This window comes from Carettochelys insculpta, chromosome 2 (assembly GCF_033958435.1).
Source record: "Carettochelys insculpta isolate YL-2023 chromosome 2, ASM3395843v1, whole genome shotgun sequence".
Lineage (NCBI taxonomy): Eukaryota > Metazoa > Chordata > Testudines > Carettochelyidae > Carettochelys > Carettochelys insculpta.
In genome coordinates this window covers 196,478,066-196,496,133 of record NC_134138.1, presented here as the reverse complement: position 1 = coordinate 196,496,133, position 18,068 = coordinate 196,478,066, and the positions used below count along the sequence as shown (strand labels likewise).

General features: G+C 44.5%; 1 protein-coding gene across 1 annotated transcript in view; it reads right to left on the bottom strand.

Moving 5' to 3' along the window:
• Positions 1-18,068, bottom strand: part of LIMD1 (LIM domain containing 1) — a 67,697-nt gene that overhangs the window by 38,773 nt on the left and 10,856 nt on the right. Inside the window, exon 2 of the mRNA XM_074988251.1 lies at positions 7,859-7,960. Coding sequence (XP_074844352.1) covers positions 7,859-7,960 — 102 coding nt within the window. The remainder of the gene's footprint in view (positions 1-7,858; positions 7,961-18,068) is intronic.

Sequence of the window (18,068 nt, the reverse complement as noted above, 5' to 3'; positions counted from 1 at the left end):
CTCCCCCAGGCTCCAAGCAGGAGCAGCTGCCATACAGTATTGGGTTTGCAAAATTCAGCTTTCATGAGGGTTCTCAACATGGAACCCTTGTGAATATTGAGACCCTACTGTACTTATGGAAAACGGAACTAAAATTTACTGATGGTTAAAAAGCTGGTTATTTTAAGAGTTCTGAATGATAGGTGCCAAATATGAAAGAGTATGCTGTATACGTGTATAGATACTTGCCATAAAAATGAGAGTAACTAGTGCACAGCAGCTGTACTGTGGTCGAATGGTTAATGTTCAACAAAATGATGACTGACGTTTGGTCTACAAAAGAAAAACCAACAACCCAGCGGACCACGTACACACAGGAAATAGCTATAGTTGACATACCTCGGCAGGTTTAATGCAAGGCATATATGTATACTGAATAGAAAAAATGCCTGGCTAAAGGTTTATGGGCTTTATCAATTAAAAACTTTTCTGCTTGCACACATCTTCTGTTAAACAATGACCCAAAAGAGAGTTTGTGCCAAGAATTGTTTAAACCTATTTGTTTTATCCCTAAGCCAAATTTTCTCTATACTATACCAGTGTCTCAGCTAAAGTTGCTGATTTTTTTTCCTGGTAGCTGAACCCTGTAATGTGTACATAGTCTCGTCCAACAAACTGTTTTCCCACATCATTTCTCACTGACCACACTGCTCGCATATCAGGAAACAACGCTTAGTAAAATCAGCCCTCTGAAATCTCTTAGGTCTATTCTTTTCTCAGTAAAGCTGTCCAAGGCTTCCATGTCTGGGAAACTAAAGAAGCCTTTGGACAGGAAGCCAGCCACAAACAAAATTAGAGATCATGGCTAAAATAAAACCATTGAGGCATCAAATATAATCAGCTGAAATTTTGGCTGACAAATGCACCTTATTTTAATAAATGGAATTACTTAATTTATTTAAGTGCAAAAAGGCTTTATTCCATCCCTGCAAAATTTAAGGTCTAAGACCATGGACAACCTTGACTTCCCAATGACTTTTTTTTACTGGATGTAATCCAAGACAGTGTCAGGTCAAGTGGAGTTCAACCTCCTTCTCTTCAGAGAGAAGCCACCATCACCACATATGCTGTTCAAACACATGGTTTGCAGCAAGCAGGCAATATGGTCCCACCAAACATTTATTTTACTGGCACTGGAAAGTTTCCTACAATCTACCACAATGACATGATAGCTTGACCCATAGACAGCATGCAGGAAGGCAAACATTATCCTCATCTTGATGACAGAACTTCATCTCTTTAATTCGAAGGAGGTCAAGAGATTGACTGACTGACCGAAATCATTTCATCTGCACCATTAGAAGACAAAGACCAAAACAGAAGGGGTAGAGGGGTAGTCCTTATGGTATATTTCACCAATAACTGCAAGACAAGATAGGACAAAGCAAACCATCTGAAAAATCACATGACAGTGAGCAATCCACAAAGACCTGTCTCAGAAACAGCATTCAGCAGAACATACGGAAGCCCACAATCCCAGGCATATAACAAAAACGGTTACTTCCCTTTGGTAACGGCTGTTCTTCGAGATGTGTTGCTCACGGGCATTCCAATGGGTGTGCGTGCTGCATGCATGGCCATCGGAAGAATTTTCCTAGTGGTACCAAACAGGTCGGCTGCGCAGTACGCTGGAGTGCTGCCTCCTTGGCTGCGTATATATACCCCTGCCAACCCAACGCCTGCTCAATGCCCTCTTATTGAGTGGGCGTCAGCAGCAGCAGATTAAGAACACAGTCACAAGGGGCACCATATATTAAAATATTAATGTAATGTTATTATTTATGCTTTAAAATCCATTCATGCTTATGATTACTCATCATGCACAATAAAATTACTGTTCAATGAATTTTAAAATAAGGACATGGCATTTCTTTTGTTCATTTTGTTTAAATAATTTGTTTTTAAATGGGAGTTATGGAGCCTTGGGGAGCTTCTCACACCTGGTTGCCCTGAGACAAATGCCCCTTATGTTAATCCACCACTGGGCATTGGCTCAGCAGGGGGTAGATAGATGCAGCTGTGGAGGCACCACTCCAGGGAGCTCCACATCCAACCTGACATGCACCACTAGGGAAAAAATCTTCTGACGGCTGTGCACAAGGCAGGCGCAAATGCCTATCGGACCGCACATATGAGCAATCACTCAGAGAACAGGCAGCTAGCTGGGAAAGTACAATACCACATCACTGCAGCACATGACCACGCTGAGAAAGTTATCGCTGGAGTAGCTCTGTGTGCCTCAGTTTTGGAGCCAAAAACATCTCTACACATCAGCTGGAGGCACAACTCCCAGCACAGGCAGTATACGCGCTCTAGCTCAGCTCCAGCTGCATGTTAACAGCAGCAGGGAGGCTGCAGCAGCAGAGCTGGTGGGGGCACTGGGTTGCTAGTAGAATACATGCCCAAGGGGTCTGGTGGGACTAGATTTGGGCTGGTGAATATTAGTAGGTTAGATCAAACATAGCTAGCGCTCCCCCAGTTAAGTGAGCCCTAGCTGGGAATTACATCTCTCAGAGGCTTTGCAGACAGTCTCTAAATGTGAATTTCTTCCAATGTAAGTCTGTTGGGCAGCTCTGATGTTTGCAGGTGTGACTATGAGAGAAAAAAACAAACCTCCTCTGAGGGACTGCAGCCAAGTGTTCCCCTTAAATGCCATTACTGCACCCAACTCTGCAGAACACTAGACCACACCAGGCTAGTGAGTGGGGAGCATGAGAGGCCCTCCATCTCAGCGGGCTTCAAGAGTGTCACAACTCAGGCAAACTCCCACAGTAGAGTAGCTTTGCTAACCGCATTTGCGTACCTAGAATGGACAAGTTGTCCCAAAGGAACTGTAGCAGCGCTTCAGTTGGATGCAAAGAGAGCCCAGGGCTCTCACCGTCACTGCTGTGTGCCGCGGGCACATATCTCGCTTTGTGTGCTGCTGCTTTACGTGTGTGTCATTGTACGAACGCTGGTGGGAAAAACCCGATGCAGACAGAAACCAGGACACTCTGGCAACCCTGCACACGGGCAATGGTAAACAAAATGCCTTGTGCGTCATGCATAGAACCACAATGGGCCACAGGCAGCCCTTAGGCTGCAGGTTGCCCACCACCACACTAGAGCATATACACAGCTGTGCTCCTGTGAGTCGTCCCAGGGGAGGCTATTCAAGTGAGCACAGCTCTGCGTTTGCAGAGCTGAGGACTAACTAACTCCGATACTAGATGAAATGAGCCAAATCACACTCTCACTTACAAGGATATGAATTCAGAACAACTCCACTGAAAGTCACTGATTAAGGCAAGTGAAACTGTAATGAAATCTGGATTGGTGGGATCTGATCCTGCTCCTCCCGAAGTCAACAGGGGTTTTGCCGTAGACTTTAATGGAAGCAAGAACAGACCCATCTTGAACTTCTAGAACGGTTAAGAACACAAGTAGCATTTGTATTTGGTCATGCAAAGACCCTGGCAAATCTTTTCCATCTTCTATTGACTCTAAAATACTTCAGAGAAATGCACACATAAACACTAACACACACACACCAGAACAAACGTACAGAAAACAGAGCTAACACTTTGGTATTAAAACAAGTGTTAAGACAGGAGAGAGAATGGAACTAGGTTAGCAACAACATGCCATGTTTAAACAATGTTTCCTTTTTCCATAACCAGACAATTAAACAGGGGAGAAGACACTTTGACCTACAACACATGCCCATTTTTGGTTCTCTGTGCCTTAAAAAACATTGAGTCTGTTCTGGTACGGCTGTGATCTGAAGAAGTGGGTCTGTCCCACAAAAGCTCATCACCTAATAAAATATTCCGTTAGTCTTTAAAGTGCTCTTGGACTGCTTTTTTGTTTTGACATGCCCATTTGTTCTTTGCTGATGACTAGCACGAAACGAAAGAATCAAACACACCCCCAAAGATACAACCAAGTTTTGTCCCAAAAATAAAAAAAAATATTCAAGAACACACACACACACACACACACACACACACGCTTGCAGGGCCACACCTTCAGCAAGCAAGCACACAGGAGGAATTTTACCAAAACTTCATCCAATGTGGGCAACTGAAAGAAAATGAACTAGATTTGCCTGGGGACCTGTGAGGCTAGGTAGACGGCAGCATCTTTTCATGCCGAGGGAAGGCAGACAATGCAATCCCATTCTCAGGGTTTACTGTGGGTGCAGTTGGGGTTTGGGGGAGTCTAGATTCCTGGTCCCCACTCAGCCGAGGCTGTTCCCCTATTGATGCGATGATTCAGCATATCTTCCACCACTTAGATTTACCAGCAGTGTTCCCTGTAAGCTGAGCACCTGGGCAGCTGACCAGGAGAGATTCAGGTGCTGTCCAGCTGATGAGCAGAGCTTCCATAGCCACTCACAGCTGGGCACCCTGTGTTTCTATTGATGGTGCCCAGCCACACGTGCTGTAGTGTGCATAACAAAATGTATTCCACCCATGGATGGAAAAAAAAAAATAAAGGGAACGCTGCTCATCATATGTAAGTCAATCAACACATACAACAACAGGTATGTCGGCTGACTGCTTTATGCCAGATGTTATCATTAGATACCCTTAGGCTAAGACAGGAATGTCAGTCTATTACACTTCCCAAGAGAAGCAAAGGGATTTCTGGAGGTATGTTACACTCCTCATGTTTGTCACTGGTCAGAATGTGTTTCCTGCACTAAGTTATAGTAAGAAAATCCAGGTTTCTATCCACTTCCTGAAGGAAGTAAACAGCTACTGGCTGCCTAACACATGATGAAACCACTGGCCTTAGAATTATGGATATTTTAGTGAGGGTTCCCAATGGCAGCTTTTCACGTAAAATCTTTTGCACTGATTCCTGTCCCGATTGAGTCTTTGGCTGACTGCAGTCTTCCCTTTGCTAGAATGGCAAAGACAAATCCACCTATGTGGTCTATTCGGAAATGCAAATAATTTTATCTTGCATCAAAACATGTGGAAATAAAAAGGTCGGCATTTTCGGATCCGTACTTGAAGCTATCAGTCACTCTTGCCATCTGGAAGGACAAAAGCAAGCCCAGCCTGTCAGCACGTGTGAAAAATGCATTAACCTGGATTCCTGTTTCCACTGTGCCAGAACAGAGGCAAATATAAACAGAAGCAACTACGTTTAAACCTTTCACTGCTGGTCTCCATATAAATAGGATACAAGTAACTTTAAAATGACAACATACGATTCATATTTACTGAGCAGCAGTTGCACTGCAGTAATTCAGGAAGCTCAGGACAGCCAGAGCTCGCTACTGAACTATTTTTAACAGGAGCCTAGGGCGGACAGGCAGCACGGGCTTCATACCCAAAAGCCCTGCCAGGCAGCTATGAACAAGTACGGCAAAGGATTCCAAATAGGCCGAGAAGAGGGGGTGAGAGAAAAGACGCTGCCTTCTGAATGTTCTAAGAAGAGATGTTGTCCATGAGCAGACCTTTTTCTTGCTGTTCATACCTTGGATCTTAGGCCGGGGGGAGGGGGGGAACACTGTGCAAATGAAAACTGAAGTGAGGGGCGTAGTAAAGATTTTGACAGCTGTGCCATGAGCAGAAGTCAAATTTCAACTAGTATTTTAAAAAAAGTGCTTACAACTCTGTAAAATGTACTCACACTTCACAGTGACAGATAAAACATACTTGCTGCAGCCATGACACGCTTAAAATTTGAAATGCAACAGAGAAAGAAATCCCTATCTTGGACAACAAAACTCTAGCCATGCACATGTACCATGCAGTCTTTACGGTTACAAAATACACCGTAAGAAGCTACACTTCCAAATACATACTACAGGTTGAACCTCCCCCGTCTGGCATTCTTGGGACCTTAAGGATGCCGGAGGAGAGAATTTGCCAGATGATGAGAGGTCAACATTGTCTAGCACATCACCAACACTTCCATTGCTTACTGGGCTCTTCGAAGACATTTAGGGGAATATTACAGCTAAATAACAGCACAGTACAATTAGAGCTGGGACTGGTTGCTGTAAACAAACTTTATGGGACAGCAGGAAACTTGGCCACACCCATGATAAGTGGTTGTTTGGTTAACTAAAATCATGCTGGTTTCCAAGTTTGCTGGACAACAGAGTTCCTGAATAGAGAGTTTCAACCTGTAGCAGCTACAAGGATCTATAATGGGCAGAGCACAGGCTTTAGCATCAAGGGAAGGTTGCTAGTCCTAGCTCTGCCACAGACTTCCTGTGTGTCTATGGGAAAGACAGTCTTTTTGGGCTTGTTTCTCCATCAGCAAAATGAAGCTAATACCATTACTTGCCTCACAGATACACTGTGAAGCTTAGATCACTCAGGTTTATTAAACACTTTGAGACACTCAGGTGGAAAGTCTATGCAGAGTTATTATTGTTATTCTTCACAGCAAAAACACTATTAGCATCCTACCTTCACAGAACACCTCATGGAGATATTAAAATAAAGCAAACTGTGGCTCCCCTCCCAACTCAGAGAACTTACAATTGAAATCAGACAAACATGGAAAATGAGATTAGACAAAGGAAGGGTACTCCAAAAGCAGGGATTAAAAGAGATGAGTATTGTTGTTATACACTACAGTGTGAGTGAAGATGTGGTTAAAAGCCGTCTTCTAGTCCTGTGCAGTCTATAGCAGGAAACGAGGCAAGGGACGTGTGTGAATGATTTGCAGGAAGACAGCAAAGATGCTTGGCCCACAGGAAGGGAGCAGAGTGAAAGGAACGGCATGAAAATGAGAGCTGGAGGAGAAGGGGCAGGGCACCAGCAGGGCTGGCAGCCACCATGGGTCTCAGGGCTAGGTGGCCAGGGGTGGGGAGCTGGCACCGTGCCCTGGAAGGAGCGGGACTGAGGACAGTGAGCAGCAAATCAGTACTGCCATTGCATTTCAAAGGGGTCCAGAGTTCCGTGTCGCTCTGAAACACTGGGGCACAGGTAACAGTCCCCTTTGCTGTCACTGCCCTCCCCAGAGGGCACAATTTATAAATAAAGTGACCCTAGTTCCATTATTTCTTCACAGTGGCCCATTTATCACCAAATAGCAATGGTGTGCTACTTTAATTCTGCATCCGTTCTGGGAACCAACCCACACAGGGCTATGTATCCTGCCATCTGTGTAATATAGCAAGACGTAGCATGGACACCAGTGAAACAAGTGTAGTCGTCAGAGCAGGGACATAAAATCATGTCCTAGATGGAGTGAAGTTAGAAGGCAAATTAGCTCCAAATCTAAAAAGGTACGTCTTACTTTACAAGGCCAGCCATAACTTGACCTGGGGTCAGTTTTGCTCGCCTTCGCAAGCAGAACTCAAAGATGTGGTCCTCAGATTGTAAAGACTCCTGTGCAGGGAATCTATCTCCAAGACATCTACATTTTGAGACCAGAAAGGGACCATAGGATCATCAGGTCTGACATACCCAACAGAAGCCTTGGAATTTCACTTTGTGATTCCTGCATTTAGTCTTTGATGTCTATGAAGCTCCATGCACACCCATGTTGCTTTAGAAGTTAAACAATAACTGAGATACAGATGCAGTGGTAGATAACAGGGACTTAATACATCCAAAGGGTTTTATCTTGATTTACGTACCATATGTAGCAGATGGCAAGCATAACCCACACCACATCATCTAAACGGAATGCAAGAACTAATATTAAAAAGTAAAGCTGCAACAGAATCCATCAGGTATACATAATCTGCCCTAGAAATAAAATAACTACCCCATATGTTTTGAGAAGATCTGAAAACCCATTTGCTATGAAGTTCCGTATCCATGTGCACAATGTTTCCCCTTAGGTCCCAAGCAAAGACACTTACTGCATGCTCCACAGGTGAAGCAGCCATCATGGTAGAGATTCCCCATGGCCTGGCAAGCCTGGTTCGCTCCATAGACACCTTTGCTGCACTTCACACACGTGCCTGAGAATGAAAGAATGACACAAAGAGAAATCAGAGGCAGAATGTACTAACATGACAGGTGCACCTAAAGGACATGGCTTAGCTGTAAAGGTTCTTTTCCCGCAAGAGGCCCTGACTCATTAATATGTGGATACTGACTAACAAAAAGAAGATACAGTCACCACAGCAGGGGATGTGAGGCAATTTCAATTGCATATACCTTGTAAAATATTGTTAAAGGTAGATGTTCTCATCAGATCTGTGAGGCACACATCACTGTAAATAATGTGAAAGGCCACGGCTACACCAGTGGTTTCCAACCTTTTCACTAGTGTGGACACCCAGTTGCCCCCCAAACTGTTTGCAGACTCCCAATCACCTCCCCAAACCATTCATGGACCCCACCATCAAAGCCAATGCTGGCCACTCTGTACACTTCATTAAATGAAAAAGGAAACCACAACAGATTTTCAGACATCAATTCACAGCATTATTGCAAGAGAGTTAATTTAAAAATAATTAATTGTAACTTAGCAATTTACTTAAAACTTCTTTTCTATGATCAATTTCATTTTTTTTTTCATGGACCCCTGCAATACACTCCCAGACCCTAGGTTAGGAACCACTGGCCCAGACCTAGCTCCCTCTCCGCACCTACCCTTCCCCAACCACCTCTCACATGCTACTGTACGAAAACACACTTGAGAAAGGCTTGAAGATGGGGAAAACTTGCTGGCTTGTACAATGACAAATAGATCCTATTAGCTTAGTGTAGATTATACTTTTGACTGCTGCAGTGACTTAATGAAACTAGCATTCCCCTTCGGTTGATCAGTTTAAGCCTTCAGCTGTTTCAGTCTAGTGCCCCTTAGGATCAAAGCAAAAAGCATGAAATTTCCCACTGATCCATGCCCCCTGGACTGGTCACCAAATCCGCCTCCCTGTCTCACATACCTTCTGAAACAGAAGTCTCAATGTGACTAGTACCTATGTATAATGCATGCAGGGACAGATTTCTCCTCCTCTCCCCCATATCAAAAAGGATTTCCTCTGGTGGAACAGATGTTTGCTGCCCACAGCAACGAAACAAACTAGTATGAACCTGAGTCTCAGAACAGCCTGTGGAATGCAGAACAGCCACTGCAGGCACATGCTTATTTAGCATTAGGAGTCAAAACTCTACCTACATCTGTGGTCGCCGAATAAGCTGATCATAGTTACCAAGGCGAGCCTGAGTGGGCGCACATCTCCACCCCTGCGCCCAGTGTGCTACGACAGAGAAAGTGTAAAAACGAAACTGAATGCTTTGCCTGGGAGGGTGATGGTGGCAATGCTAGGCCGACTAGCCTGCGTCCTTGCTTTACTTGCATGGACTCGAGGGGAGAATATGGGGGAGTCACCTTCACACCCTATTGCTCACACAAGGAAAACCAACACAGACCTCCAGAGATGGGCTCTGCTGCAAAGTAGATCCCACCTCACCAAACACCTCCCACTGCAAGCAAGACATGCAAAACTGTGTCTCTGCTCTCTCTCTCACTGGCATGCAAGTAGCTGGCAAGGCCAAGAGGAGGTGTAAATATCCTTTCCAGGGCTGCAGAAACTTACCCTCTACCCTCCAAAAGGCAAACAAGAGACAGAGGAGGAACATCTCTGAAACACCCCGGGCAGAGCAGTTTATGCATTCTCTTTTGGTCAGGCCCGTACCCAGAGGAACATCGTAGCTCCACACAAGTAATTCATATATTCATTTACTTAGCTGTTCAGTCAAAAAAAAAACAAAAACCCGTGTGTTTTATTATTGCTCTGTATTGGACTGCTTGGATGTTGCAAGATGCTGTACAGGCAAATAAAAAGAGGACCGAGCTTTCTACCAAGGAGTCTACTATTTAAGGCCCAAGCACAAGCAGTATCGCTGAACTTCAATGAAGTTATAGAAGCCCGGATTTGCAGGAATGAGGTCTTGAAAAGACACAACTCGGTAAAAGATAGGAATGGAGCAGGAGCGAGCGCCTAGGAGGAGGAGGGCTATAGCAGGGAAAGATCATGAGAACCAATTCAGATTGTTAGCCCCCTTTTAAAAATCAACATATTTCAATTGGGGCAGTACCCAGCAATGGCTAGACTTGGCCTTGTATCTTCTCTGGGAGAGAAACAGACGCTGACTCACAAGTAATAAAAACCTGTAACTGGGCTGTTGTGCCCTCTCCCCGCAGTCACAGAGCCACAGCAACTAGGCCATGTCTCTTTAATGACTACATACCATGACTGGCCCAGTTTGCTTCCCAAAACGTTTTTGATAATGAGATTACAATTAAAATCTCTTTAACCTGCAAGTATTACTGAGGTTTCTCTCCTTTCTCAAACTAAAATGAACATGGCAGTAAAGGGACCGGAAACTCTGCACCTGAGGCTAGGCCTACACCAAGATAATATTGATGTTAAGTCATTTAGTCTGATTTTACCAACTGCCTGTCTTCACTGTAAATTCCATTAGCTCGATTTATGGTGCACTAAAATTATATCATCATATCATAGTAACCTGACGGTTGTAGCGTTCAATTCAAATTTAAAATTCTGAATGAAGGAGCACCATGTCTTTAAATCGAATTCATTAGCTTCCAGAGATGTCCTGTATGTGCCCCACAACGTCCCACAGTTCTCCGCTCTGGCCTCTTCCATCTCCACTGCTCTCAGGTATGGAGGAAATAGGTAAGAGGAAGGCAGCTTCAATTTGCCACATGGAAGCCCATGACTGTAGGGTCATGAAAGGCTGAAAAATCTTCTCTTTCTTTCTTTGCTATTAGCCCAGCTGTGGGGTCTGTGGTTCTGCATCTACCCCTGCTGGCTCCCTTTTTCTTTTTCCTGCGCTGCGTGGCACCAGCTGCTGCTCCCCCTGCACCACAAAGCAGCTAGGCTGTGGGTGGGGGTCATGCTTGCCCGACAGGACGAGAAACAACTTTTCTGCCCTTTACATTTTGTCCTGCCTCCCGCCACGTTTCCCTTCCCTCTCCCCAGAGGCACCATGCAGTCTGGAACTTTCCCGCACCCAGCCGTATTACCTGGCTTGACCCCGAACCAACAAAAGTACGTGCTACGCAAGGTGCCAGGCAGCTTGTGAACGGTGAGGGGTCCTGTAGCCAGCCTAGGGAAGCCTCCCTCAGCTGCTAGGATATTGGGGAGCTGGCAGTAGTCGGGGGTCTTTTAGCTGCTCAGGGGAAGCCTCCCTCGGCGGTCATGATTTTCCATCAACAGAAGAAAATATTTTGTCACTAGAGTGGCCGTCCTCTCAGAGCAAATTTTTTATAGGGGCTTTATCCAAAGACCAGGGGTCTGGCTATAGTCGGGGGACTTTTAGCCACCCAAGGGAAGCCTCCCTCAGTGGACACCATTTTTTCTGTATGGGCCTTATCCAAAGATCATGGAAGGCAATGTAGTAGCTCTACAACTACCACAGTTCTTCAAGTAAGGCTTGCCGCGACCAACCAAGCCGTAACTGATTTTATGATACACTGCATTTTCAGTATTGTGCTCGCATCTACTACTTACACATGCATTTCCACGTTTTGCAGTGGTTGCAAGGATGAAAATTCTTATTCTGAGGGTCTCCTTTGCCAGGAGGTCTAAACCCAGATCCAAGCCTGGGCCCGCTGATAATAAGGCAGGTGGTGGATCCTGCCCAAGGCTGGCTCTTGGGCCCTTGAGACAAAATTATTGATCTGAGGCTCTTCTTGCCAGGAAGTCTAAATTCAGATCCAAGCCTCCCAAGATCCAATGCTTTTGCAGCCCATTTTGAAAACCTGTCAGTCGGGAAACCCAAAGTGTTTTTTCTAACTTTTCCTAAGTGCTTTACTACCCCTCCCCTCATTTATAAAAAGCACATCTCTTACACAGGCAAGCCAGATCCCTCCTGGAAAAAGGGACGTTTGGTTATCTCAGCAGGGGAATGAGGGCAATGAAATGTAGGAAATGAAATGTGGGATGATGTCGTCAGATACCCAGAGCCACTTACGGGGCACCTTTTCCCCCCATGCTGCACCAGTGAAAAAAGCCAGAACGCTCTGAGGCTCAGGGAACTGTGGGATAGGTTCCCACAATACACTGCTGCAACAGTCGATTTTGGTGACTTGTGTATGGCAGTAATAAGTCAATTTTATGGGGAGCCCGTGGGAAGGTGAGGATGCTTAAAATCGAACTGATAAATCACAGCATTAACAAATCGATTTTAATTTTAGCTTGTAGTGTAGACGCAGCCTACATGGGAATTTTACTCATTGTAAATTATTGCTACTTTTCTATATTCCAAAACAGCCCACACATAACAGACGGCTGGGATGATGCACTGCAAATTACATATTTTGAGGGGAGGGGCAATCACCTTTATCGATTTCCTTCATGGCTTTTGAGTGGGAACATTCCTCACTGCTCTAATACTGAGCATATAAAATCCAGGATGACAGGCATCCCAGAAACCCACTGTCTGGTTGACAGAGAAGGGGAAGTTATTGTCTCAAACTGAATGCCACATGGAGCTAAGCATTGTCACATGATCATCACAGGCCAGTTTTAAAGATGAATCAGGCTCAAATGACCTGAAAAATTAGTGGTAAGCACATTCAGCAGGGCCAGCTGATGACAATGCTGTAACAATGACTTCACTGTACCAAGAGACATGGTATAGACCTGGGGTTGATTTCTGCCACTGCACTCACTGACCTGCTCCGTGATCACACGCACAGCAATTCACTTCCCAGTGACTTTGTTTCACCTTCCACCCTTTCTCTGCCTGTTCTATTCCAGGTGTCAAGCTCTCTGCAGCAAGTACTATTTCTTACTATACATGTGTGTAGTGCCCAACACAGTGAGATCCTGGCTTTGTTGGAGTCTGGAGCCACTACAGGTTGACCCCTTCTAGTCCGGCATTCTCCTCTGGCAACACCCATAATCCGGCATGATCTCAGTGAGCTGGATGACCACTTAACAAGGGTGTGGCCAAGTTTCCGGTGGTTCTATCAACTTTGCTTACAGCCACCAGTCCTGGCTCTCAGTGTTCTGGGCTGTTACTTAGCTGTAATTTACCCCTAAATGTCTTAGAATCATAAAATCCTAGGGCTGGAAGGATCCTTAGGAGGTCATCAAGTCTAGCCCTGTGACTAAAGCAGGATCAACTCTAACTAAATCATCCCAGTCAGGACTTTGTCAAGACAGGACTTAAAAACCTCTAGCGATGGAGATTCCACCACCTCTCTAGGCAACACATTCCAGTGCTTTACCACTCTCCTGGTGAAATAGCTTTTCCTAATACCCAACCTCCCCCCCATAACTTCAGACCATTGCTCCTTGTTCTGCCATCCGTCACTACAGAGAACAGCTCTCCTCATCCCCTTTAGAGCCCCCCTTCAGGAAGTTGAAGACTGCTATCAAATCATCCCTCGCTCTTCTCTTCTGCAAGCTAAATAAGCCCACATCCTTCAGCCTCTCCTCATAGGTCATGTGCTCCAGCCCCCTAATGTTCTAAGAGCCCAGTAACCAGTGGAAGTGGTGGTACTGTCGCTACACAATATTGACTTCCTGTCAGATGACAAATGCTCCCGTTTGGCACTGGTCAGGTCCTGAGGACACCAGACTAGAGAGGTTCAACCTCTATTGTCATAGAAAGAGATTATAGAACTGATTTGAAGTTCCAAAAACTTTTGGAGTTACTGAAAAGTCTGGTCTATCCTAGGAACAAAGTTAACCTATCTGCAACAGTGTCCAAAAGACGTTGTTAACTATGGCTCAGACAAAACTGTACTGGCTATGGCCATTCAGCAAACATTTCTCCCTCTTGCTAACACCGGAAGCAAGTTTTCATTATTCAGTGGAAAAAATGCTGAAGACCTGTCTACAGCTACATTTGCACTGTTGCTGAAAAGCAGATACTAATCTTCCTACTACAGACATAGTATCCCAGAGTATGGAAAGCACATTATAAAAAGGTTAGACTAGAACTCTGAAAATGGTTACAAAACACAGTTCCAAGCCCTAGTATGGTCAGATCCCAAGAGCAGAACTGGAAAGAAGCCCATCATAAGATTTAGGGCAGGTCTGCACTCGCCCAGAATATCGACCGCTCATGATCGATCTTCTGGGGTTTGACTTTGCATATGTACTAGAGACATGCAAAACCAAGCTCTCAGGGGTCACAGTCAGCCACTCTACTCCTTGCAAGACACAAGGAGTAAGGGAGGTCAATGGGAGAAACTCTCCCATCAACCTTACCCAGTATAGACAGCCAAGTTAGCCGAGTGCATATACATCAATTTTAGCTGTGCGATTGCTGTAGCTAAAATTGCATATCTGTGGTTAACTTTTTTGGTCTAGCGTAGACATAATCAAGAGAAGAACAGAAGCGGTTCTACTTGTACAAGCGTGGTCAGAACCAATATATCAGCATGTTAGGAATCCACACCAACATGCCAGTCACTTAGCAAACCATGTGGGAAACTTCTCAGAGCATGTGTAATTATTTTATATTTATGAAAACATTATCTAAAAGCAAAAGAAGAGAGAGACAGAATGGAAGAAAAGCTAAGCTTTGCAAGTATATGGGGACACAAAAAGAGAGAAAAACCTGACCTTTCAAATGCATAAATACATAGCAAGTTAAAATCTGGTACAACCCAATGTTTTGTCCTATCGTCTGACATATATAGGTCAAGGCTGATTCCCTCTCGCCTAGAACCAGGGATGCTGGACAGCAAAAAAAGGGAAAATTTTGCAGATCTGTCCATGACAGGTACCAGTCTTGCTGAAGAATCTATATCTTTATTTTATTTCAAACTTTTTCCCTTGTACATGCAAATGTACCCATTATTGCATTAGGTCTCCAGAAAATTTTTCTTCTACAAACGTGCCAGAGTTAGGACGGTCTGTATGAATTATTAGCAACAAATACAATGCAGACAGGGAAGACATATGCAGTTCATCTCACAGGCCACATCTCCTGAAAAGTACTCAAGTAGTTTTAGCCAAATTATGCCCCACCCTGATGGAGTCATTTGTACTGTTTAATGGCCTTAATTTCGCAAAGCCTAACGCATCAGGCATGCAGGACAAAACTTACCTTCCTTGCCGCATCATGGAACGAGTAGATCCATGTGAAAGTGACCATGGTCCAATGGAATGTTGGCACACAGTGTACCATGGCAGCTTAATTTACTGCAGGGCTGTCCCCTGCCACGTTAGAGCGACACAAGAAAATTGGCCTCACCACCAGCCAGTTTCATTTCCCAGAGGTGGTGACTGCCAAACCTAGGTGGTGCTATTTAAATAGTGCTATTGTCATGATCAATGACACTATCACACTACAGACCTCAAGGTTCTTTTAAAAACAAAGCCAAAGCACTGGAACAAACTAACTCTTGGTGTAATACAGAGAAGTCAATGGTATTACTCCAGAGAAGGATTTTCATTTCTATCAAGTTTACTATGCTAAGGTGGTGTTAGCAATGCTGTGTATGAGAAAGCACCCCCCGCCTCCATTTTAACCTGACCCCTTCCCAAGAAAAAAACTACAGAATTATTATTTATATCTTACACAATTCATTCACAACTCAGCGCTCCCAGACCCTGCTCTTCTAAGCCTTCTCCTGGCGAGGACAAAGGTATCACTGAGGACAGGCACCAGTAACATGTGCGCCGAACTCCTGCTAATTACAGGTGAATTGCCGGGAGTAAGCAGAATGTTTAACTCCATTCTAGAACTGTACCTGGTCCAAACAAGTCACACCTCCAGGTTTTTATAATGCTGCTGAGCATGCTTTCAATTTGCCCAAACCAACAGTTTAACTGTCATTGTCGTCAATTTAGCTGCACTTCAATGACGTTCACCAGCAGCAATAAGGTAATTTCCAACTGTGGATTAACAGGGGAAATTTTATTCCTCAACTTCACATGCAAGGCTGAGTACCACGCATATGCTTACATTTCAAAAATGGGTGCTTTATTAGGATGGGATGCCTGTCTTCTGCATTTAGCTGCTCAGACCTGCACAATATTTATGCAAGCATCAACTTGAGCATTTAAATGCTGGATGATGATGTTCTATTAAATTATCCACACCTGAAAATCAGGCAAAACACCTTTAGCCCTGCACAGTGTATCATTAAAATGCACTCTAAGGTATCCCCTTTGCCAGCACTATGAAAACTTGAAAAAAACCACCTCAAAATGTGAAGAGCCAGCCAATTTACACTCAAGTGCACTGGCAGGGTGGTAGCCATATTAAGAAAGAGAAGGGACACAGAACCAGTGATTTCACTTTAGCTTCTGCTTCTAGGGCAGCTTGCCTCTGAACAAAGCAGCCACTGTTACATCTTATCATCTAGCATCATAGGAAAAGCAACTGCCCCAAGTTACATCTGAGACTGTGAACAACGGGGCCTTTGGAGCACAGCTGGGACAGGAAACAAGCCATGCAAGCTGTGACCTAACTCTTAACACTTGGTTTCTTCATCTTAGTTAATCAGAAACGCTGCCACCGGAAACAGCCCAGGCGCACATGTCCAGCAGGTCCTAGAGAGCTGATCCTCTGGTACCATCTGAAATGTCAGTCCCACCCACAGGCTTCAACAACTGATTCTGTTTGCTGAAGATTTCAGTCTAAACAACATTTTCTCCTCCTCACGTTGCTACGTCACTTCTAATTCCTTATAATCCCTCACTTGCTAAGAATTCAGTGAAACGACGCTGAACGACAGCATTCTGTACGACCGATTGGGTGTTACTCTTCGAACCACCTTTGGCTGCTAACCTGAAAAGCAACACAATGGTTTTCAATGACATTTTGGGACAGAGACCAAATCAGAACGCAGCACTGCCACTTTTAAAGCTGTGCCCACCTCTACTTCCTCAGCAGGAAGCCAAAGCCACAGGGGAGACACTGTACAGTTGCAAAACTTTGGTTCAGGCAATAAGCCGCTTTCTGTCATTTCACCTACACAACCTTTGATGGTGAGGGTACCCCATGGGCACAACTCTCAGCAGACTGGGGTGACAGGAGTTCAAAGTGATACGAGTAGAACCTCTCTAATCCAGAATACTCTCATCCAGCAACCTCCATAACTCAGGATGATTTTGGTTAGTCAAATGACCACTTATTACGGGTGTGGTCCCATAATGTTTGTTTCCAGCCACCAGTCCTGGCTCTCAATGTTCTGTGCTGTTTAGCTGTAATTTAACCCCTAAATATCTTCTAAGAGCCCAATAAATATGCAGTGGAGGTGCTGGCAACGTACTAGGAAATATTGACACCCCGTCACCTGGGAAATTCTCTCATCTGGCACCGGTCACTTCCTCAGGGTGCCGGACGAGAAAGGTTCAACCTGCATAATAAAGGCATTTTACTATAGTAGGTCAAAATGTGGGTTGAAATTTAGCAATTGCGTGTATCTTGTTCTCCTCATTTAGTTTCTACAACCCTTGATTCCTACATTTGAGTCAGATAACCAATTTCATTCTTCACGAGCAGTTTTAACTCTTATTCAGCTGTTACACTGCTTCTAGAATTACAGCCCATTCATGCTAATGAAGCTCTCCTCCAGCTAGATTTATGTGGAAGAAGTTAGTCACATTTGGAAAGAAAAAATAAATTTTCATTTTACTGTCTCCAATCCATTTTCTATATGCTCTCTCCCACGTATCTGTGCCCAAGAACTACAGGTTTCACGTGCTTGCTCTTTCCATCCAAGTCCTGAGTAATCCTGCGCTGTCTTATTCCTTACACAGTTCTGATCTGATGGCATTTTACACTCAAATTGCACTGCTGAAAGAGACTCAAGTGTAGGGCACAGTGACTCTCACACAATCTCTTTTGCAGCCCTGCTCTCCCTGCCACCACATTCCCCGGCTGGAAGATCTTTTGGTCCTCCATCACTGCTCTCTGCCCTTTTGTAAATAAAAATGGCTGTTTTAATGTTCAATTCAGCTTCCAGGAAAAGGGGAGGAGAGCCAAATACAACTTTAATCCTAAAGAATCAGATCCGGGACAAGTTCTTATTCACTTGCTTCCTTGCACAGAGATAAGCTTTGTGTTGCTCACAAGTGTACTAATTCATAGTCTGTACTAAGGATGTTGGAAGAGGTAATG